At 44.3% G+C, this 24,260-nt stretch overlaps 2 protein-coding genes across 5 annotated transcripts in view; one reads left to right on the top strand and one right to left on the bottom strand.

Moving 5' to 3' along the window:
• Positions 1 to 5,535, top strand: part of BBOF1 (basal body orientation factor 1) — a 51,393-nt gene extending 45,858 nt beyond the window's left edge. For both annotated transcript variants that reach the window (XM_030803800.1, XM_012498065.2), the window contains one exon: positions 4,132 to 5,535. In XM_030803800.1, coding sequence (XP_030659660.1) covers positions 4,132 to 4,153 — 22 coding nt within the window. In that variant the 3' untranslated portion in view covers positions 4,154 to 5,535. The remainder of the gene's footprint in view (positions 1 to 4,131) is intronic.
• Positions 1 to 24,260, bottom strand: part of ALDH6A1 (aldehyde dehydrogenase 6 family member A1) — a 27,508-nt gene extending 3,248 nt beyond the window's left edge. Inside the window, exons 1-11 of one of the 3 annotated variants that reach the window (XM_003260743.4) lie at positions 24,114 to 24,260; positions 14,700 to 14,762; positions 11,976 to 12,050; positions 11,640 to 11,801; positions 11,333 to 11,411; positions 10,632 to 10,934; positions 8,305 to 8,426; positions 6,797 to 6,986; positions 6,144 to 6,325; positions 4,624 to 4,803; positions 4,266 to 4,364 (exon numbers count right to left, since the gene is read on the bottom strand). In XM_003260743.4, coding sequence (XP_003260791.1) covers positions 4,266 to 4,364; positions 4,624 to 4,803; positions 6,144 to 6,325; positions 6,797 to 6,986; positions 8,305 to 8,426; positions 10,632 to 10,934; positions 11,333 to 11,411; positions 11,640 to 11,801; positions 11,976 to 12,050; positions 14,700 to 14,762; positions 24,114 to 24,161 — 1,503 coding nt within the window. In that variant the 5' untranslated portion in view covers positions 24,162 to 24,260. Of the gene's footprint in view, positions 1 to 3,754; positions 4,365 to 4,623; positions 4,804 to 6,143; positions 6,326 to 6,796; positions 6,987 to 8,304; positions 8,427 to 10,631; positions 10,935 to 11,332; positions 11,412 to 11,639; positions 11,802 to 11,975; positions 12,051 to 14,699; positions 14,763 to 24,113 lie in introns of those variants that run through there. The other 2 variants (XM_030803802.1, XM_030803803.1) reach the window with 2 other exon arrangements.

The raw sequence follows: 24,260 nt of genomic DNA, 5'->3' as shown, positions 1-24,260 counted from the left end.
TAAAACATTTAACATAATACCTGGCAGATAGTAAAAAATCAAACCTTAGCCATCATTATTATGCTGAAACTAGTATTTCTTTCTTTTTTGTTTGAGATGGAGTCTTGCTCTGTCACTTAGGCTGGGAGTGCAGTGGCATGATCTCAGCTCACTGCAACCTCTGCCTCCTGGGTTCAAGCAACTCTCCTGCCTCAGCCTCATGAGTAGCTGGGATTACAGGCACCTGCTACCACACCTGGCTAATTTTTGTATTTTTAGTGGAGATGGGGTTTCACCATGTTGGCCAGGCTGGTCTCGAACTCCTGGCCTCAAGTGATCTGCCTTCCTCGGCCTCTCAAAGTGCTGGAATTACAAGTGTGAGCCACCGTGCCCCCAGCCATTATATAGTAGGCCATTTATTTATTTATTTATTTTGAGAAGGAGTCTCGCTCTGTTGCCCAGGCTGGAGTGCAGTGGCGTGATCTTGGCTCATTGCAACCTCCACCTCCCAGGTTCATGTGATTCTCCTGCCTCAGCCTTCTGAGTAGCTGGGATTATAAGTGTGTGCCACCATGCCCAGCTATTTTTGTATTTTTAGTAGAGAAGGGCTAATTTCAGATTAGCCCATGTTGGCTAGCACCATGTTGGCCAGGCTGGTCTCAAACCCCTGACCTCAGGTGATCCGCCAGTCTTGGCCTCCCAAAGTGCTGGGATTACAGGCATGAGCCACTGCACCCAGCGGCCATTTCTGATAATTATCAGAGATCATGAGCTCTATATTGAAGTGGCAAACCCAAAGTATCTTACAAATCTAAAGTAAAATGTCTGACATTATACAAATTCACTTCTAAATTACCTATAACATGTGAGCCCAAAAATTCAGCATATTTAACTCTCTCTATATATAGATATAATTTATAAGAGTAGGCTTGAGCAAAAGAGAATATATTGTGCAGATTTAACACTTATATAACTACTAGCAAGCTAGAATGACATTTTACCAGTTTACCAGAGTAACTTATAATAATTAAACTGGGGGGTGCAGCCAGGAGCGGTGGCTCACACTTGTAATATCAGCACTTTGGGAGGCTGAGGCAGGCAGATCACTTGAGGCCATGAGCTAGAGACCAGCCTGGCCCAACATGGCAAAACCTCGTCTCTACTGAAAAAACAAACAAACAAACAAAAAAAAACTGGGCATGGTGGCCGATGCCTGTAATCTCAGCTACTCGGGAGCCTGAGGCAGAATTGCTTGAACCTGGGAGGTGGAGGTTGCAAGTGAGCCGAGATTGCACCATTGCACTCCAGTCTGGGCAACAGAGCAAAACTCCCATCTCAAAAACATAAATAAATGAGAGGGTGGGCAGGGAACAATTTTTAAACAATAGTTGTACTCTGTTTTGCTTAAAAGAAATGTTACTAGTATCAAATTAGTCATTTTTACAAAAGCTGTGATTAGGCCAGGTGTGGTGACTCACTCCTGTAATCTCAGCACTTTGGGAGGCCGAGGCAGGCAGATCACCTGACGTAAGGAGGTCGAGACTAGCCTGGCCAACATGGTGAAACCCCGTCTCTACTACAAATACAAAAATTGGCGGGCGTGGTGGCACGTGCCTGTAATCCCAGCTACTCGGGAGGCATAGATAGGAGAATTGCTTGAACCCTGGAGGCTGAGGTTGCAGTGAGCTGAGATCATGCCACTATACTCCAGCCTGGGTGACAGAGCAAGACTCCATCAAAAAAAAATCCAAAACAAAAAACCAAAAGCTGTGACTAATATACAAACTAGATAATCAACCTCCAAATACCAAAGTGTTGACTTCTTAACCATTTGGCCACACTGTCATAATGCTATGCAATCCCATTGTTAATTTTTTAATAACCCAAACATAAATAAATAAAATAAAAAAGCCCCACATCCCCCGCCCTCTGGCAGCACACAGCTGGCACAGAAAAAAAAATTAACCTATAAAAGGGGAGACTCGTATAGCAAAACATGTAATTTATTAATGAAGGATTCAAAATGGCTCTAGTCCTATGACTAGAAAGAACTTCCCCTAGGCCGGGTGCAGTGGCTCACACCTGTAATCCCAGCACTTTGGGAGGCCGAGGCGGGCGGATCACGAGGTCAGGAGATCGAGACCATCCTGGCTAACACAGTGAAACCCCGTCTCTACTAAAAATACAAAAAAATTAGCCGGGCGTGGTGGTGGGCGCCTGTAGTCCCAGCTACTCAGGAGGCTGAGGCAGGAGAATGGCGTGAACCTGGGAGGCGGAGCTTGCAGTGAGCTGAGATTACGCCACTGCACTCCAGCCTGGGCGACAGAGCAAGACTCTGTCTCAAAAAAAAAAAAAAAAAAAAGAACTTCCCCTAGCCTATTTGTTCAACAAATGTTTGGGCAGCCTGCTCTGTGCCAGGTACTGCAGATAAGTAAATAACAACTACAGTGTGATGAGGGCTTCTTTAAATGGCTTAAAGAGCCCTACATGACTCAACCCCTGCCTGCCTCTCTAACCTCATTTCTTCCTTTTCTTCGCATTTGCTCACTGTGCCCCAGCCCACTTCTGCTGTCCGAATGTGCCATGCTTCTTCCTGCCTTAGGACATATGCACCCGTTGGCCGATGTGGCAATAGTAATAATTCTTCTTCTTTTTGTTTTTTTGAGATGGAGTCTTGCTCTGTTGCCCAGGCTGGAGTCCCGTGGTGCAATCTCGGCTCACTGCAACTCCTGCCTCCCGGATTCAAAGGATTCTCCTGCCTCAGCCTCCCAAGTAGCTAGGATTACAGGCACCCGCCACCACGCCTGGCTAATTGTTTTATTTTTAGTAGAGGGGGTTTTGCCATGTTGTCCAGGCTGGTCTCAAAACTCCTGACCTCAGGTGATCCGCCCGCCTCAGCCTCCCAAGGTGCTAGGATTACAGGCGTAAGCCACTGCACCTGGCCAATAGTGATAATTCAATCCTTACAATGTTATGAAATACATAGGTGCTATTGTTACTCTTTTTATACATGAATAAATTTAAGGCATAAAGAAGGTATCCCGGTTGGGTGCGGTGGCTCACGCCTGTAATCCCAGCACTTTAGGAGGCTGAGGTGGGCGGATCACCTGAGGTCAGGAATTCAAGACCAGCCTGGCCGAAATGGTGAAACCCTATCTCCACTAAAAATACAAAAATTAGCCGAGTGTGGTGGTGGGCACCTGTAATCCCAGCTACCTGGGAGGCTGAGGCAGGAGAATTGCTTGAACCTGGGAGGCAGAGGTTGCAGTGAGCCGAGATTGTGCCACCGCACTCCAGCCTGGGCAACAGAGTGAGACTGTGTCTCAAAAAAAAAAAAAAAAAAAAAAAATTAATGGTATCCCCCAAAGTCAGATAGCTAATAACTGGCTTAGCTGGGATTTGAGCATAGGCAATTTGGTTCCAGATCTGCTTTACTTTTCTTGTTCAGTGCTGTATTCATAGTGCCTAAAATAATGTCTGCTACAGACCGGGCACAGTGACTCACACCTGTAATCCCAGTGCTTTGGGAGGCTGAGGTGGGCAGATCACGAGGTCAGGAGTTTGAGACCAGCCTGGCCAACATGGTGAAACCCTGTCTCTACTAAAAAAACAAAAAATTACCCGGGCATAGTGGCAGGCGCCTGTAGTCCCAGCTATTCGGGAGGCTGAGGCAGGAGAATTGCTTGAACCCAGGAGGCAGAGGTTGCAGTGAGCTGAGACCATGCCACAGCACTCCAGCCTGGGCAACAGAGCGAGACTGTGTCTCAAAAAAAAAAAAATAATAATAATAGTAATAATAATGTCTGCTACAAAGAAGGTGCTCAATAACATTTTTTGTAAATGAATAACTATTACAGAAAAAATATGTGCAATGGGAACACACTGGGGTCATACCACCCAGCACTGAGGGAGGGGTGGTGGCAGTTGGAGGAGGTTTTCTGGAGGAGCTCATTTTTTAAAGTGAGACATGACAGATGATTAGGAGTTAGCCAGATGAAAGGAGAGAGATGGGGAAGAGGGTCACACGCTCTGGAAATGGCATATACAAAGGCTTGGACTTCCCCATGCTCTTTTCTCAAAACTTTGTTGCTTTGAATTATTCAGGAAGAAGCAGCTTTGGCAAAATTTTGTTAACTTTTAAATCTTTTTTAGGGAACCTTCTGAGAAGCACTGATTATGACCTCACAGATGCTGCTGGCAGGCCCTTCCTTGCAGAATCCTTGCTCCTGAATATCTTTAAGAAAATTTCTTAAAGGAAAAGACAAAAATTTTAACTCAAAAGTTACCTGTTTGCCATAGAAATTGGTGTCTCCCCTGAAGGAGGATCGAGAGCCGGTGAATGAGAACATTGGCAAAGGGACTGGAATGGGGACATTCACTCCCACCTAAAACAGAACAAATCTGCGTCATATCCTAAGGACAAAGGAACTCTCATTTAGAAGCACAAAGGCATCAGAGACCAGTTTTAGATACCCACTTTCCACCCTATCCTCTACCCCATGAACTTTCATTCCTGAGGAAGAAATGGGGCAATGTGGGAGGTCATGGGGGCAATCTTAAACCAATGACTCACCATTATTTACTGTTTCCTCTTAGGAAATAGTAAATGGATATAAGAATCTCTTAAAAATTCTGTTCACAAACCTGTCCAACATCCACCAAGTGGGCATATTTCCGAGCAGTGGCTCCATTGGTGGTGAAGATGGCAGTTCCATTTCCATATGGGTTGTTATTTACAATCTGGATGGCTTCATCCAATGTTTCTGTCTCCAGAACCACAAGAACTGGACCAAAAATCTCCTCTTTGTAACAGGTCATATTTGGCTGCCAGGAGTGATGCATCCAGAAAAGAAGTCAGGTTTTTGGATTCTGAGTATTTTATACTTATTTGGTACTTTCACTTACTACACGTCATTTACATGGACAACTTTCATATTACTAATCTCTTTTCATTTCAAGTCACCTATTTTAAAAAAAAGTCCTCTCAAGTGTATGCCATCTTCCAAGTTGCCAATCATATAAACAACTTGGAATTCCTATCAACAATAACCACACTTCCTTTAAGGGACTGTATCTTTAGTTCATGACCCATCATCAGCTTCCTTTTTAATACCTGAACAACTTGTTTCATCTAATTGTTATCAAAAAGTTACATGAAAATTGATTTTTTAGAAATCCAATCTATAGGTAAATATACCAGGATAATTTTTCTCTTTATAGAAACCCCATGCTGTTTTCTGTAACATAAGTAATCCATTCTTATTCACTCCTTTGCCTCCCAAATAAGCCTGTATGTTTATATTTTGATATCAGGTCACAGACACTCAAAAACATCCTTCACCACGCAATTAATGTTTGTTGCTGATAAACGGATTTTTCTGTATGGTTCTGTGGCAAGAGATTTCATAATTTCTACTGCACTTACATTCAATACTTGATGATTCACTATTATAGTAAGGATATATGAATTTCAAAAAACGCCTCATAACCTCAATTTTTAAGTCATGTTAGCTGAGAGACTTTCAAAGTTTTGATAAATAAAAATTGACAAGTCAATTATTTTTGTCACTTTCAATAAATATTGGGTGGTTGATATATTGACTGAGACACTGCAGTAGCCATAAACTAGGCAGCAAGAGGGAGAGGGGAGAGAAAACATTAACAAACCAGTATAAGATAAGATAGCGTTTGGCAAACTATAGCCTGTGGGCCAAATGTGGCTTCCTGCCTGTTTTTGTACAGCCCCCAAGTTAAAAATGGTTTCTGTATTTTTAAATGGTTGAAAAAAATATTTAATCATATATAAAATGATATGAAATTCAAATCAGTGTCCATAAATAACATTTTTTTGGAACACAGCCACACAGTGTTTATGGCTGATCTCACACTACAATGTCAGAGTTTAGTTGCAACAGACACTATATCCCTGCAAAGCTGAAAATATCTATCCCTTTATGGAAAGTATGCAGACTGCTGGTATAGTGGAATTTGGTTGGGAGTTAGAAGGGGAGGCTCATTCAGACTCCAGATAAAATAATCGATCAATCTTGGCAAGAGATGAGGTCTTAGTCATTAAGTATTTTCATTAATAAATTAGAGGGATGAGATTCTATAGCCTTTAATGTGCCTTCAGCTCCCATACTTGTGAAGTAAAAGTTGTTCACCTTGACATTCGAGATGATGGTTGGTCCAACAAAGTTGCCATTTTCATAGCCTTTCACTTTAATTTTTCGTCCATCAAGAAGGATGGAAGCTCCCTCCTTTGTTCCACTATCAATCAGATTACAGACTCGCTCTTTGGCCTGGGGAGTGATCAGAGGGCCAAGATCAGCTCCAGGCTGATCTCCTGTAAAACAACACAGAAGAATTTAAGGTCCTCATTAACATAAATTATGACTGCTGCCAGGGCTCATGCCTGTAATCCCAACGCTTTAGGAGGCCAAGGCAGGAGGACTGCTTGAGCCCAGGAGTTCCAGACCAGCCTGGGCAAGAAAGTGAGACTTCATCTTTACAAAAAATAAAAAAATTAGCCAGGTGGTGGCGCACACCTGTGGTCCAAGCTGCTCAGGAGGCTGAGGCAGGAGGATCACTTGGGCTAGGATGGTGCCACTGCACTCCAGCTTGGGTGACAGAGAGCCTCTGCCTTAAAAAAAAAAAAGACTGCTAACGAGATGAATCCAAATGATAAGTACAGTATAAAGAGAGGAAATGGCAAGAATAGACCTGATTGTTCCCACTGGCCAAGGCCAATGATAGAACCCAAGAGCTTAGTGCCACAGATGCAAAATCTAAGGGGGCAAGGCAGGTGATTGATTACCTGCATTGACTCTCAGGTTTTTGGCACGCTCCACCAGCTCTGGCAGCCACTTCTTGGCTTCTCCCACAAGGACTGCTGTTGAAAGAGCCATGCAGCGCTGACCAGCAGCTCCAAATGCTGCCCCAACCAGCTGGTTCAGGGTATTTTCCTTATTGGCATCTGGCATGACTACCCCATGGTTCTTGGCTCCCTAAAAAAATACAGAAAGTACTTGAGTCTTCCTTGGCCAAATACAATTAAGCTAAGAAATTAAGCAGTGGACTAGGTGTGGTGGCTAATGTCTGTAATCCCAGCACTTTGGAAGGCTGAGGTAGGAAGGATCACTTGAGGTCAGGAGTTCAAGACCAGCCTAGGCAACATGGTGAAATGCCATCTCTACAAAAAATACAAAAAATTAGCCAGGCATGATGGCACAAGCCTGTGGTCCCAGCTACTTGGGAAGCTGACGTAGGGGGACCACTTGATTCTGGGAGGTGGAGGTTGCAGTGAGCCAAGATCACACCATTGTACTCCAGACTGGGTGACAAAGTGAGACCCCTGTCTCAAAAAAAAAAAACAAAAAAACAAAACAAAAAAAAAAAAACCACGGAAATTTGTCTGCTGGGTTTTTCAGTTCTATGAAGAGCAATGTTAAAAAAAGAAAAAAAAAAAAAAAGAACTTACAGCCTTACAGCAATAATGCCAGTAACCAGCTGAAAGGCAAAACAGAAAGTAGATATCTTGATATAGAATTTCAAGAAAGAGGCCAGGCATGGTGGCTTATGCCTATAATCCCAGCACTTTGGGAGGCCGAGGTGGGCGGATCACTTGAGGTCAGGAGTTTGAGACCAGCTTGGCCAACATGGTGAAACCCTGTCTCTACTTAAAGTACAAAAATTAGCCAGGTGTGGTGGTAGGCACCTGTAATCCCAGCTACTCAGGAGGCTGAGGCATGAGAATTGTTAGAACCCGGGAGGTGGAGGTTGCAGTGAGGTGAGATGCCACCACTGCACTCTAGCCTGGGTGACAGAGTAAGACTCTGTCTCAAAAAAAAAAAAAAACAAAGTGATTAACGTAACTTAGAATGAAACTCCTTGAAAGGTTCATGATTAAAGAGAAGACATTCAGGAGGACATGGTAAGGCTTACACCTGTAATCCCAGCACTTTGGGAGGCCAAGGCGGGCAGATCACGAGGTCAGGAGATTGAAACCATCCTGGCCAACATAGTGAAACCCCGTCTCTACTGAAAAAAAATAGAAAAATTAGCCAGGTGCGGTGATGTGTGCTTGTAGTCCCAGCTACTCGGGAGGCTGAGGCAGGAGAATCGCTTGAACCTGGGAGGCAGAGGTTGCAGTGAGCCGAGATCATGCCACTGCACCTCAGCCTGGTGACAGAGAGACTCCGTCTCAAAAAAAAGAAAGAAGCACTGACATTAGAGTGGGATGAGTGGCCTCTCTGCTGAAGGTCTGTTCCTAGGTAATTTTCATATATAGAACAAAGATTGGAGAAAAAAGGAATAAGAAGTCACCATATTGGCTTGAACCCTCTTGCCATGTCTTGATCCTCTCTCGAAGATATACTCTCCTGCCTTGTTGGATCCCACAAAGCTGATTGCTTTGATGTCCGGATGATCGCAAATAAAATTTACAGCTTAAAGAAGAAAATAAATGATCACTCACAAAGGAGCAAACAGATTCTCAACATGGCAAATTTCCCCTTTCCCTGCTGCTATGGATTTGAAGTTTTCCTGTGTTTTTCTTTTTCTTTTTCTTTTTTTTTTTTTGAGATGGAGTCTTGCTCTGTTGCCCAGGCTGGAGTGCAGTGGCACAATTTCAGCTCACTGCAACCTCCGTCTCCCGGGTTCAAGCAATTCTCTGCCTCAGCCTCCCAAGCAGCTGGGATTATAGGCATCCGCCACCATGCCTGGCTAATTTTTGTATTTTTAGTAAACACAGGGTTTCACAATCTTGGCCAGGCTGGTCTTGAACTCCTGACCTCATGATCCACTCACCTCGGCCTCCCAAAATGCTGGGATTACAGGTGTGAGCCACTGCGCCAGGCCTGTGTTTGTTTTTCTATACTGGATTCTCATTGTGAAGTTCTCTCCTTGTTTCTTTTAAATTCTATTTAGCCGGCTGGACACAGTGGCGCATGCCTGTAATTCCAGCACTTTGGGAGGCCGAGGCAAGTGGATCACCTGAGGTCAGGAGTTCGAGACCATCCTAGCCAATATGGTGAAACCCCATCTCTACTAAAAATACAAAGAAATTAGCCAGACGTGGTGGTGGGCACCTGTAATCCCAGCTATTTGGGAGCCTGAGGCAGGAGAATTGCTTGAACCCAGGAGGCGGAGGCTGCAGTGAGCCGAGATCGTGCCATTGCACTCCAGCCTGGGCAACAAGAACAAAACTCCATCTCAAAAAAAATAAAAAATATAAAAATAAATTCTATTTAGCCTCTTTCATGATTTTTCTCATTTGCTATTCCAGAATTTCCACTTCTAATCTAACTTTTGTTTTGTTTTGAGACAGGGTCTCATTGTTTCACCTAGGCTGGAGTACAGTGGTGCAATCTTGGCTCACTACAACCTCTGTCTGCCAGGCTCAAGCTGTCTTCCCACCTCATGGGACTACCCGCACATGCCACCATTCCTGGCTAATTTTTGTATTTTTTTTTGTAGAGACAGGGGTTTCGCCACATGGCCCAGGCTAGTCTTGAACTCCTGGGCTCAAGTGATCTGCCTGCCTTCGCCTCCCAAAGTGCTGGGATCACAGATGTGTGCCACTGCACCCGGCCTTAATCTAACTTTGAAAGCTGCAACTCCTAGTTTCCTCCAAAATAACAGCCTTTGAATACTGAACCCTTCTTTTTTGTCCTTTAAGAATAACAATAGGCAGCGTGCAGTGGCTCACGCCTGTAATCCCAGCACTTTGGGAGGCTGAGGCAGGTGGATCACTTGAGGTCAGGAGTTTGAGACCAGCCTGGCCAATATGATGAAACCCCGTCTGTACTAAAAATAACAAAATTAATGGGGCACGGTGGCGCATGCCTGTAATCCCAGCTATTCAGGAGGCTGAGGCAGGAAAATTGCTTGAACCTGGGAGGTGGAGGGTAGAGTGAGCCGAGATCGCACCACTGCACTCCAGCCTGGGCGACAGAGGGAGACTCCATCTCAAAAAAAAGAATAACAATATTTCCTCAATGGTGACTATGTACTGGGACACTCAGACACTATTGTGTTCTCATGTGAGAGGTAATATAGCGTAGTTTTTAAAAGCAAAAATCAGAGTCAGCCTTCCTGGATGGGTATACACATCCTGGCTTTGATGGTTTCTAGCACTGTGACTTTGGGCTAATTAATTTCACTATGTCTCATTTTTCTCTTCTGCAAAATGGAAAAATAATACCTACCTCAAATGGTGATTATAAAGATTAATAGATAAAAAGCACTAGGAATGGTGCCTGAAACACAGAAGCACTATTAAGTATTAGCTATTATTACATGAATTAGAAGGCCTTCAGTATCTCTGAGATCTGCAAATTCTCTGAATTAAATATCCTCATGTATTCTCTTCACACTGAAGAAAAAAGTTTCTTTTTAATCTTATCTGTGTCTAGCCCTAATCCAGATTTCTAGTGTCCCAATATATACTGTAGGGCAACAAGCACTGCTATTCCCGAATCAGTTACCCTGGTGCACAAAGATGGCAAAATCATTAACAAACATGGAGGTTAAAATGAGTAAATCCTTTCCTCCTTACAAATAGGTTGCTTATCCTAAAACATCCAATCATCACTCAACACCTTAATTTTTTGGTAGCCAGATTAAGTAGCTATATGCAGAAGGGCAGTTACCTTCATGTTGTCCATGGATGATGTTTAATGTTCCATCAGGGGCACCAGAATCCTGGAGCAACTTAGCAAGAAGCATAGTTGCTCCAGGGACTCGCTCAGATGGTTTCATTAGGAAGGTATTTCCACAAACCATGGCCATGGGAAACATCCAAAGGGGGATCATGGCGGGAAAATTGAATGGAGCAATGCCTGCACACACTCCCAGAGGCAGACGGTAGGAATAAAGGTCCATGTCTTTGGTGATGGATGGCATGGTCTCTCCCATCATGAGGGATGTCACACTACAGGCATGCTCAACCACCTCTGGAATACAGAAGTCAGGCCATCAGCTCTCCACACTGTGTACTAGTTAGCTTTGTCCTGTTCTCTTCAGCCCTGAGGACAGGAAGTGGCTCAGGCCAATGAAGGGGCGCAGGGTACACTGACTTGCCCTTCCAAGTTAAGGGTTTGTGCAAAGTGAGATTCTCTGAATGGGAAAAATACAGCGATATGTATATACCCACTGGAAGATCATTTGAGTAAAGAGTAAAGTAAATCAATCTTAGGGATACTGAATACTGCCATTTTTCACAAGTATTAAAAAAGATATCATGGGATGGCAAAATCTATATAAAGGAAGAAGCAACCTCCCATTCTGCGATCTTTGCCTCCCATCTTCCTTTGCTCCTTCCCAAAAGTCCCATAAGGGGCTCCCAGCTTACGAAGGCCTCGAAATACGTCTCCTTCAGCATCAGCTAGGGTCTTCCCTTGTTCCAATGTGATTAATTTGGCAATTTCTTTCTAGAGAGAAAACACACAAATAGAAATTAATGCAAGAATGTTCCTCTTTTAAATTCTCAGGTAGCCAAGGAAGAATAAGACTGGAGGAGATGCAGTACAAGGGAGAGAGCCATGATCAACGTCTCTGCATACTGCAGAGTAAGGGAGGGTGGCTGAAAAGGTCTTTGTGAGAGTGACAAACATGCCCTAGGTGACAGTTTGGAAAAGCATACCATTCAGATTTCATACCAAGTTTTCTTTAATAAGTTGTTGATAGCGGAGCAAGACCTGCTGGCGGCTTAATACTGAAGTGTCTGCCCATGCAGGAAAAGCACGTTTGCAGGAAGCAATGGCTGCATCCATTTCTGCCTTTGTGGCCTGAGGGACCCGACCAATGACCTCATTGGTGGCCTGATGAGAAAAATAAGCACATGATCCTTTGCCCCTGACTCACCTTCTCCACTGTACATCCAGTCACAGAAGCGGCACTATGTGCTTTACAACAGACACCCAGGTCCCTTCTTGCCCATCATGTCCCTAGAATTCTAGGCTCATAAGTTGAAGTCCCAAAGCAGCTTCGCTTACTGGGTTGTGGATATCGATCCATTTGTCACTTTTGGATTCAACGAATTTCCCATCAATGAAGAGCTTTACAGTTGGCTGAAACAAACAAACAAACAAAAAAACATGAAACTTTGTATTAGCTAATTGCTTTGCTTTTCCCTTTCCCTTGCACCAAAAGGAAAGAAAACAAGTTGATAATGGAATCTTCTGGTCTTTAGAAATGTTACCACTAGGAAAGAGACACATAATATCCTTATCTATTGTGTGTATGTGTGTTTATTTTTTTTTGAGACAGAGTTTTGCTCTTGTCCCCCAGTCTGGAGCACAGTGGTGTGATCTCGGCTCACTGCAACCTCCGATTCCCGGGTTCGAGCAATTCTCTTGCCTCAGCCTCTCGAGTAGCTGAGATTACAGGCACCTGCCACAACACCCAGCTAATTTTTGTATTTTTAGTAAAGACGGGGTTTCACCATGTTAGCCAGACTGATCTCGAACTCCTGACCTCAGGTGATCCACCCACTTTGGCCTCCCAAAGTGCTAGGATTACACGCGTGAGCCTCAGCACCTGGCCCTTATTTTTTATTTTTTATTTTTTTGAGACATGGTCTCACTCTGTCGCCCAGGCTGGAGTGTAGCAGCGTGATCATGACTCACTGCAGCCTCAACCCCCAGGACTTAGGTGATTCTCCCACCTCAGCCTCCTGAGCAGCTGGGACTACAGGCACATGCTACCATGCCCACCTAATTTTTTTGTACTTTTGATAGAGACAGGGTTTGGCCATGTTGCCTGGCTGGTCTCAGACTCCTGGGCTCAAGTGATTCACCCGCATCAGGCTCTCAAAGCGCTGGGATTACAGGTGTGAGTCATCATGCCCAGCCTATAGTATATAGTAAGATATGGGCCCAGCGCAGTGGTTCACGCCTGTAATCCCAGCACTTTGGGAGGCCGAGGTGGGCAGATCATGAGGTCAGGAGATCGAGATCATCCTGGCTAACACGGTGAAACACCGTCTCTACTAAAAACACAAAAAATTAGCCAGGCGTGGTGGCGGGCACCTGTAGTCCCAGCTACTTGGGAGGCTGAGGCAGGAGAATGGCGTGAACCCAGGAGGCGGAGCTTGCAGTGAGCTGAGATGGCACCACTGCACTCCAGCCTGGGTGACAGAGTGAGACTCCGTCTCAAAAAAAAAAAAAAAAAAGATGTGGCAGAGCCTCTCAATACTGTGATCTCTCTGAGAATGGGAAATTCCCTGCTGCTCACACAGTGGAACTTCATGAGTGGAAACATGACATTATGAAGCTTATACTAAAAAAGCAGCAACAACTGTGTTAACAAAGATTAGCTATTATGACTTTTTGGCCCAGCTGACTGTTACATTACTGTGAGCATGTATTACCTTTATGATCAAAAGATTTTTGGCCGGGCAAATGGCTCATGCCTATAATCCCAGCACTTTGGGAGGCTGAGGCAGGTGGATCACTTGAAGTCAGGAGTTCGAGACCAGCCTGTCCAACATGGCGAAACCTCGTCTCTACTAAAAATACAAAAATTAACTGGTTTTGGTGGCATGCAACTGTAATCCTAGCTACTCAGGAGGTTGAGGCAGGAGAATCGCTTGAACCTGGGAGGTGGAGTTTGCAGTGAGCTGAGATCATGCCACTGCATTCCAGCCTAGGCAACAAAGTGAGACTCCATCTCAAAAAAAAAAAAAAAAAAAAAAAAAAAAAGATTTTAAAAATGTTTCTATGCATTTTTTTCTGAGATATAGCTCACTTTAACTAAATTTTTTTTTAACATAGAGTCTCACTTTGTCACCCAGGTTGGAGTGCAGTGGCACAATCTTGGTTTACTGCAACCTCCGCCTCCCAGGCTCAAGCAGTCTCCCTGCCTCACCCTCCCAGGAAGCTGGAACCATAGGTACGCACCGCCACGCCTGGCTAATTTTTTGTTGAGATGGGGTTTCACCATGTCTCCCAGGCTGGTCTCGAACTTTTGAACTCTGGCAATCTACCTGCCTCAGCCTCCCAAAGTGCTGGGATTACAGACATGAGCCACCGCACCCGGCTCTTTCAATAATTTTTTTTTTTTTTTTTTGAGATGGAGTCTCGCTCTGTCATCAGGCTGGAGTGCAATGGTGCGATCTTGGCTCACTGCAACCTCTGCCTCCCGAATTCAAGCGATTCTCCTGCCTCAGCCTGCGGAGTAGCTGGGACTACAGGTGCGTGCCACCACGCCCAGCTAAGTTTTGTATTTTTAGTAGAGACGGAGTTTCCCCATGTTGGCCAGGATGGTCTCAATCTCTTGACCTCGTGATCCACCTGCCTCAGCCTCCCAAAGTGCTGGGACACTAAATTTTTAAAGCAGTCTATGAACCAAAAAATGGTGTTCTACTGTGGTACAGTGTGTGCATACTTCTGTGTGGAAAGAACTTGAGCAATAGTCCTTATTTATTAGATTTTAGGTGCTGGAAGTGGTTGACAGACAGATGATCTATAAAAACCACTCTAAAGGTCGTTAAGAAGAAGACAACTATCTGGCAGGGTCAGCGGAACCTCTAGAAGCCATGAAAATGTTTGTATCTTTTGACAGGGTAATCCATTTCAGGAGGGAAATAATCCAAAAGGAGGAAAAAACTAGAAAATTTCACATACACTCTGATGACAATTATGTAAAGAAGATACAGATACCCAAAAACTATACTGAATTCCTTCTCAGAAGTCAACCTCTATGCCAAATAAACTCACCACTGAAGAAGAGAAGGAAGATGCTGAATACCAGGCGGAATTGGATTTCATCTTGGAAGAAACCTGTGAAGCAAAAGAATGATTATTTTGATAAATGAGAGCAGAAAGTTATTTAAAATTTAGTAAATAGCTAGTATATGCTTAATATTATACAAGCTACAGTGGGGGTATGGAAAAGGACTTGATGTTTCTCTCAAAGGCCATATAGTCATTAAAGAGAAAAGATATGAATCTATGACACAGCAAACTATGAACAAACAATAAACCGTAATAATCATGTCCTATATTTCCAGGATAGTACTGATTAAAAAAAATCTTTTTGTCATTGTGTTTTCCTAATTTGGGCCTGGCAAATGTACCATAAATTTAACAATATGAAAATACTTAGCATGGTATCTAACACAATAGGTACTGAATTTAAGATCATATAAAATCAATGTGCTGGGCATGGTGACTCACACCTGTAATCTCAGCACTTTGGGAAGCTGAGACGGGTGTATCGCTTGAGTCTAGGAGTTTTGAGACCAGCCTGGGCAACATGGCAAAACTTTGTCTACAAAAAATACAAAAATTAGCCAGGCAGTGGTGGCACATGCCTGTGGTCCCAGCTACTAGGGAGGCTGAGGTGGGAGGATTGCTTCAGCACGGGAGGGTGAGGCTGCAGTGAGCCGTGAGTATGCCATTGCACTCCAGCCAGGAAGACAGAGGGAGACCCTGTCTCAAAAAAAAAAAAAAAAAATCAATTTAAATATAAGTAATAGAGTATATAATCAATGTAAATATAAATCAAATAGTTTATTACCAAATGCAATTAAAATTATGTCCATATAGGTACTTGAAAAATGAATGTTCATAAGAACTCTATTTGTAGTAGCCCAAAACTTGGAAACAACCCAATGTCCACCATTGGATGGGTGAATAAGGAAACTAATGTGATATATTCATACACTGGAATACTACCCAGCAAAAAAAGGAATGACCTACTGATACATGCAATATAAATAGTCATAATAATTATGGCAAGAGACAGAATTGAGATAATAAGAGTACATACTGTATGATTCTACTTATGTAATACTAGAGAATGCAAACAAATCTGCAATACCAGAAAGCAGAACAGTGGTTACCTGGGGATGAAGAGGGAAACTTTTTGGGGTGATGGACATATGTTCATTATGTTGATTGTGATGCTATTTTCACAGGCGTATACAAATGTTAAAACTTATCAAACTGCATATTTTAAATATGTACAGATTGTTTTATGTCAATTTTATTTTAATAAAGCTGTATTGAAATGCCATAGGTACATTAATGGAAAAAATGTGTTGGATAGATAACATTTGATGGGGTAAAATCAGTAAATGGGGAGGGAGGATCAGTTTCAACAAGATAACTCTCAAACTGTAACTCACTAAAAAAAAGTCTGTATATATGTTATCAAAAGTTGATTTTTTGAGATGGAGTCTCACTCTGTGGCCCAGGCTGGAGTGCAGTGGCATGATCTCGGCTCACTGCAACCTCTGCCTCCCTTCAAGCGAGAATCGCCTTCAAGCGATTCTCCTGCCTCAGCCTGCCAAGCAGCTCAGATTATAGGTGTCTGCCGCCACGCGCAGATAATTTTCTTTTTATTTATTTGTTTTTTGAGACAGAATTTTGCTCTCGTTGACCAGGCTGGAGTATAGTGGCGTGACCTTGGCTCACTGCAACCTCCACCTCCTGGGTTCGAGCGATTCTCCTGCCTCAGCCTCCCGAGTAGCTAAGATTACAGACACCCGCCACCATGCCTGGCTCATTTTTTTTTTTTTTTTTTTTTTGTATTTTTAGTAGAGATGCGTTTTCACCATGTCGGCCTGGCTGGTCTCGAACTCCTGACCTCAGGTGATCCACCCGCCTCAGTCTCCCAGAGTGCTAGGATTATAGGCATAAGCCACTGCGCCCAGCCTATATATATGTTATCAAAGTTGATTTAAGAAATACTTAAGCCAATCAAAATGAGCAAACTAAAATACTCAGGACTGGGATATAAAGGAAAGCTGCAATCTAATAATCTTCTATCTTGCTGGAAAAGGGACTCTGTTAACCACAGAGTATAGAGCTGCATGAAGGGTGCCTGCAGCACTGCCCAGGAAAAGGTGGTGGTCCTTTGGTCCAGCAGATAGTCCTTCCAAATACCTCATCTGTTTGCTCTTCTATTCCCTACCAAAGCCATTTCAAACCACTGACACTCTCCTAGAGCACACCATGTCTTATTTATAGCTATGTTCCCAATACCAACATAGTACTGGCTAGGTAGTAGGTGTTCAGTAAATATCTGCTGAATAAAATAGAAGCCCACTGCTGTCTCCTTCCTACCCCAAACTAGGTTAAGAGGCCCTTTTTTGTCCTCTGAAAGCAGCCAATACTTCCCCTTTCCGGCTTCTCTCTCTGTGTTGTAATTGTTTGGTATCTTATTCCGTTTTGTGTTGCTATAACAAAATACCTCAGACTGGGCAATTTATAAGGAAAAGTAGTTCATTTAGTTCATGATTCTGCAGGCTGGGAAGTTCAAGGGAATGGCCCTAGCTTCTGGCGAGGGCTTCTGTCCTGTGTCATAATGTAACAGAGAAGATCAAAAGGGAAGCAGACCTGTGTGAAGAGGCAAAACTGGGGGGGGTATCCTGGCTTTATAGCCCACTCACACAGGAACTAATCCATCCCCATGGGAACTAATCCAGTCTCAAAAGAGCAAGAATTCACTCACTACAGCACAAAGCCATTCATGAGGGATCCACCCCCATGACCCAAACACCTCCCACTAGGTCCCAACACTACTACCACATTTGAGATTAAATTTCAACATGAGTTTTGGTGGAGACAAACCAACCATATCCAAGCCATAGCACTGGGTACTTATCTGTTACCCATAAAGACTGTCAGTTTCAGGAGGGTTGACACTGCATCTGTCTTGTTCACCTACTTCACACAGTTAAAGATTATAGCTGATCAGGACCGTCCAGTTATAGAAAAGTAGTTAGCACAAAGTTGGTACTCATTAAATCTTATAGTTATGTCATTGTAAATAACGGCATGGTGATTTGTGCCTGTAGTCCCAACTACTCAGGAAGCCGAGGCAGGAGGATCACTTGAGCCCAGTTCAAGACCAGCTTGGGGAACATAACAAGACCCCATTTCTATAAATAATAAATAAACACTTATTATTTGTTTTCACTCTTTGCTATTCCACAACTTTATCTTAAAACTCCCAACTCTACTAATTCCTCTTGCACTTTCAGGAGCTGACTTTGTTTTTCTTGCTTCAGAGCACATAGAAACCATCAGATGAGAACTTCTCAACTTCCTACTAGGAAACCTACAAAACTGAACTTAACCTAATGGAGAAGGTAGCCAGCAAGCTCCACGCAGGAAAAGTGACTGAGACAGTGGTGCACGATCAATATATGTGGACTGGATGAAGAGGTATATACTTTTTTTTTTTTTTTTGAGATAGGGTCTCGTCCTGTCTCCTAGGCTGGAATGCAGTGGCATGATCATATCTCACTGCAGCCTCCAACTCCTGGGCTCAAGCCATCTTCCTGCCTCAGCCTACCAAATAGCTGAGAACACAGGCACGTACCACCACACCCAGCTAATTTGCTTTTATTATTTTATTTTTTTGAGACAGAGTCTCGCTCTGTCACCCAGGCTGGAGTGCAGTGGTGCAATCTTGGCTCACTGCAACCTCCACCTCCCGGGTTCAAGTGATTCTCCTGCCTCAGCCTTCTGAGTAGCTAGGATTACAGGCATGTGCCACCACACCCAGCTAATTTTTTGTGTTTTTAGTACAGACGGGGTTTCAACATGTTAGCCAGGCTGGTCTCGAACTCCTGACCTCAAGCGATCTGCCTGCTTTGGCCTCCCAAAGTGCTGGGATTACAGGTGTGAGTCACTGCACCTGGCCACATTTTTGTATTTTTAGTAGAGACAGTGTTTCACTATGCTGGCCAGGTTGGTCTCGAACTCCTGACCTCAGGTGATCTGACCATCTTGGCCTCCCAAAGTGCTGGGATTACAGGGGTGAGCCACTGGGCCAGGCCGCCATTAACTCTTTAAGTTTCCCAAGGCTTGGTCCTAGGCCTTCTTTTCTTCTCATTCTGTATGGTCCTTGGGTGATTTTATCAACTCTCATGGCTTAACTGTCTAGATCCTGATGATGCCCAACTCATTAGTCTTTGGCCAGAATTTTTCTCTTCAGGTAATACCCACTTAATTATCTTTACCACAACTCTATTTGGATGTTACTTAGTCACATGTTAAAAAAAGATGGCTGGGCACAGTAGCTCACGCCTGTAATCCCAGCACTTTGGGAGGCTCAGGTGGGAAGATCACTTGCGTTCAGGAATTTGAGACCTGCCTGCACTCAATGGAGTACAATGGCGCAATCTTGGCTCACTGCAACCTCCACCTCCCGGGTTCAGGCGATTCTCCTGCCTCGGCCTCCTGAGTAGCTGGGATTACAGGCATGTGCCACCACAACTGGCTAATTTTTTTTTTTTTTTTTTTTTGAGACGGAGTCTTGCTCTGTCGCCCAGGCTGGAGTGCAATGGCGCAATCTCGGCTCACTGCAAGCTCCACCTCCTGGGTTCACGCCATTCTCCTGCCTCAGCTTCCTGAGTAGCTGGGATTATAGGCACGCACCACTACGCCTGGCTAATTTTTGTATTTTTAGTAGAAACGGGGCTTCTCCATGTTGGTCAGGCTAGTCTCAAACTCCTGACCTCAGGTGATTTACCCATCTTTGCCTCCCAAAGTGCTGGGATTACAGGCGTGAGCCACTGCGCCTGGCCTAATTTTTTGTATTTTTAGTAGAGATGGGGTTTTGTCATGTTGGCCAAGCTGGTCTCGAACTCCTGGCCTCAAATGATCTGCCCATCTTGGCCTCCCAAAGTTCTGGGATGACAGGGGTGAGCCACGACATCTGACCTCTACGGATAACTTTAAAAATTAGTTGGGCATGGTCACGTGCACCTGTGGTCCCAGGTACTTGGGAGGCTAAGGCAGGAGGATCACCTAAGCCTCGGAGATTGAGGCTACAGTGAGCTGTGATTGTGCCACTGCACTCCAGCCTGGGTGACAGAGCAAGACCCTATCTTTAAAAAAAAAAAAAAAAAAAAAAGCAAAAGCTAAACTCTGCATCTTCCTTTCACCAATTTGCTATGCCTCCTATAGCCCACTTCTCGGTAAATAGGGCTACTCTTTACCAAGTTGCCAAAGGAGAAACCCAAATACTATTTCAATTCCTCCCTCTCTCTCCGCAGGGAATCAAAAAACTCCTTGCAATCTGTCCTAGAATTGTTTGAAACAAATCACTCACCTCTAGCCATCCTGCCATTATCCCAGTCTATACCATCATTGTCTCTCACTTGACCTTCCATAATAGCTTCCTAACACATCTCTTGGCCTCTAATCTTAAACTCTTTCTTTTTTTGTTGAGACAGAGTCTCACTCTGTCGCCCAGGCTGGAGTGCAGTGGCACAACCACAGCTCACTGCAGCCTCAATCTCCAGGGCTTAGGTGATCCTCCTGCCTTAGCCTCCCAAGTACCTGGGACCACAGGTGCACACGACCACACTCCCAGGCTCAAGCGATCCTCTTGCCTCAGTCTCCCAAGTACCTAGGGGGTACAGGCACATGCCACCATGCCCAGCTAATTAAAAAAATTTTTTTTTGTAGACATGGGGGCCTCCCTATCTTGCCAGGGCTGGTTTTGAACCCTTAGCCTCAAGCGATCCTCCTGCCTGGCCCACCCAAAGTGTTGGGATTACAGGCATGAGCCATCACACCCAGCTTACTCTTAAACTTTCTGAATCTAGTTTCCATCCCATAATCAGAGGGTCTTTCTGAAATATAAATCTGGTCAGATTACTCCCTTGTTTAAAATTCTTCATTGGCTTTCCACTGCCCTTGGAATAAAGACTAATCCCCTTGATGTTGCTTAGAAAACGCTACATAGTATCTTTGCTTCTCTAGTTATGTAGCTGGCTACTTTCCTCCCTGTTCTCTGTGCTCCCGCAATTTAACGTGTGTCCTGCTTTCTTTGCTCTTGCACATGCTGCTCTCTCTTGTCTGGCACTGTTTCATCTAATTTCCTTGGCTCATTCCTACTCCTTTAGGTCCTCACTCAGCCATCATCACTTTCTCTAGGAAGTCTCAACCTCAGGTCTATGGTAAGCAGCTGATTGTGAAGCTCATGAAGCACCCAAATTCCTTTATTTCTCATCTCATCCTATGAAATAATAGCTTGTCTAATGATTAACTTTCTCTCCTTTGAGGTCACTAGATTGTTGTGTCCCTAGCCCCTAGCACGTTTCCTGGAAGAGAGTAAATAGTTAGTAAGCAATATTTTGCAGAATGAAAGAATGAGTACTCGCCAAGCAATCATTTGATATTGTTTCAGTACTCTCATTATAGGGCAGACAATGCACTGATCAGCCAACTTGAGCATTCTAGGCCACTTAAATTTTATTTTTTCACTTGTATACAGCCTCCCTGCTGTTAAGAGGATGTAAAAAGCACTACATCTGGTATAATAGAACATATTCATATAGTTTTTTGACAGGTTCGATCTTCTATCTTTTCTTCATTTCCTAAGAAACGCCCATTAGCATTGTTGCTGAAGAAACTCTCCTGTGGCCAGTCACCCCAAACTGCTGCTCTCTAGATGTTTATTTCCTACTTGCTATATCCTTTACCAGGAACTCCTTCCTTTCCTGGTTCATGGCCTGCTAGTCCTGCAACACTTGGCTCTTTCCCTAGGTCCCCACAGTATCCAAGATACTCCTATTGTTTATCACTTATTGCAGTACAATAAAGGAGCTTTTAGTGAGCATTTTACTGTAAGCCTATGTCAGTGCCTAACATAGAAAGAGATGGCAAGATTTAAGTTCTGAATTTTCAGCCCCATCAGTTACTAGTTCGGTAACCACATCACCGAAAGTGCAAGTCACTACATCTCTTTAAGAGTAATTTTCTTGCCCAGGTGCAGCGGTTCGTGCCTGTAGTCCCAACACTTTGGGAGGCTGAGGTGGGAGGAGAGCTTGAGTTTAAGAGTTCAAGACCAGCCTGGGCAACATGGTGAAACCCTGTCTCTACAAACAATACAAAAATTAGCTGGCATGGGGGCACGACCTGTTGTCGCAGCTACTTGGAGGGCTGAGGTGGAAGAATCACTTCAGCATGGGAGGACGAGGCTGCTGTGAGTTGTGATTGCACCACTGCACTCCAGCCTGGGTGACAGAGCGAGACCCTGTCTCGAACATTCCTTTATCTCTGCATGGGAGTGATAATATCACAAGGAGCAGAGAGAGGTTTTAGGTTAAGTTTGACTACTCTTCATGGCAGAGAAAAATAAGCTGAATACTTAAAATAATTGAAAACATGAACTCTCTCCTTTATAAATCCTTTTGATAGTTCTCTAATATTCATGGCTGCCAAAATCAAGGTTTTTTTTTTTTTTTTGACGGAGTCTTGCTCTGTCGCTCAGGCTGGAGTGCAACGGCACGATCTCAGCTCACTGTAACCTCCGCCTCCCGGGTTCAAGTGATTCTCCTGCCTCAACTTCTTGAGTAGCTGGCATTACAGTCGCCCACCACCACATCTGGCTAATTCTTGTATTTTTAGTAGAGAAGGGGTTTTACCATGTTGTTCAGGCTGGTCTTGAACTCCTGACCTCAGGTGATCCACCCACCTTGGCCTCCCAAAGTGCAGGGATTACAGGCAGGAGCTACAGAGCCTGGCCCATAGGCTACTTTTTATCAAACTTTTAATCAAAGATTCACGTTACAACTCCTAGTTGGCTGAAGATTACTCTATCTGTTCTTTTCCAGGTCACTTCAGAAGTTTCTCCAAATGAATCAGAAAATACATAGTGTCTGTTTCTGAAATAAAGTACATGGAAAGAGAGATTCTTCTCCTTGATGGAAAAGGATAAAATACTTTCTTAAGGTTCTCAATGACTCATTGTGATGAGAGGGGAAGAGGAGGCAAAGGAAAAAAGCCAATTTCAATAAAAGATTTCAAGAAGTTGGTAAGAAAAATATAGGGTGGAAACTTTGTTTTCCCGCTACTAAAAGAAGATACTAGAACGGAACGAGCATCATAGCAAGAAATATGAGTGAGGCCAGACCATCTGCCAAACGCTTCAAACTCATCCTTTCTACCGTCCCCATTAAATAGCATATTTAAACATGAATCTTTGCTGACTCTGCCAAGAATCTTAAAAATGCCCAAGTTTCTGTACTAGAACTCACGGAAACCTGGTGAATACTAATATTACCTAAAAGCTCAGCAATATAGAGGAAATTCTCAGACTGGATGTAATGAATAAGAAGGGCACTGTTGTTTCCTGCAGATTGTTTCTTGCCTGTGGTAAATCTTGCCTCATACTCTAAATCCTTGGTAGGCCATGAACAGGGGAAAGACTATAAACAGAGTTGGAGATTACAGGCCTCAGGCATGCAACTCCTGTAGCTTTACCATTTCTCCTTAGGTTGGCTTCAGAGAGGACTCAATCCCCCAAGTGCAGAGATGAGGGTGTGTGGCACTAGAAGAGCTGATTTTGGGGTAGGAACAGACTTCTTGTCTTACCTGGCTCCCACTTTCTATCACCTGTTTTAAAGATGTTTGGTAACTTGAACGTACATGGAACATACTGGTAGCGTTAACTGTGTGCCCTTATCTACCCTATGTAGATGTGCCCTATCTATGTAAACTGTAACTTAGCTGAGAGAAAGTTTAACTCAAAGTTTTGGCAAGAAAGGGGACAGCCAGTCTATGGAAAATACAAAGAGCCACACTTAGGGAAAATACCTTAGCAAATGGCTGCCTTTGGTGAAAATCTAGAGTCCGCTTCTAGAAGGAAATTCAAAGTTCATACACTGACCCTCGCCCCTCGCGTTCCCCCCTCCCCCTTACCTCAGATCACCACGGATAGTGAAGTAGGGTGGGGAAGGGAGCAGTGGCAACGTGGACGCTAACGGCAGGGGACAGAGTAACCAAAAAGAGTAGTTTCTGGGGAAGAGAGAGAAGGCTGGTGCAGAGGTAAAAGGGAAAGACGGTGGGCGGATGGAGAGATGAGGGCAAGAGAGTGACAGCAGGGAGCGGGCAGAGCTGGAGAAGGAGAGTGGGCGAGAGCCAGAAAAGAGGAGGCTTAGGAGTAAAAGGGTAGAGGGCCAAGGGTAACAGCCCAGGGTTGGATCCGGGACGAGGGAGGGTATGAAGTGAGGGCTGGGCATGAGACAGGGCCGCACAGGTCGGGTAGGAGGTCTGGCCAAAAAGGGGTTGGGCCAAGAAGGTGGTCCCGCCCGAGGATGGCTCAGGGAGCAGACGGAAAGGATCCAATTCCTAGCTTCACGGTGCCTTGGCACCACCCTCACTCGCCTGCAGGATCCGGGCTCGCACTGCCGCCGCCGCCACTACCGCCGCCATGGCTCTCGGCCGCCCTAGCTCCGCACCCCGCGCCTCTACTGCCCAGAAGCACTACAGCTGCCAGGCCTCGCCCTCCATCCTGCCAGGCTTCCTCATTGG

This window comes from Nomascus leucogenys, chromosome 22a, assembly GCF_006542625.1.
Source record: "Nomascus leucogenys isolate Asia chromosome 22a, Asia_NLE_v1, whole genome shotgun sequence".
Lineage (NCBI taxonomy): Eukaryota > Metazoa > Chordata > Mammalia > Primates > Hylobatidae > Nomascus > Nomascus leucogenys.
The sequence above is the reverse complement of the archived record's forward strand: the minus strand, read 5'-3'. Positions and strand labels throughout refer to the sequence as shown.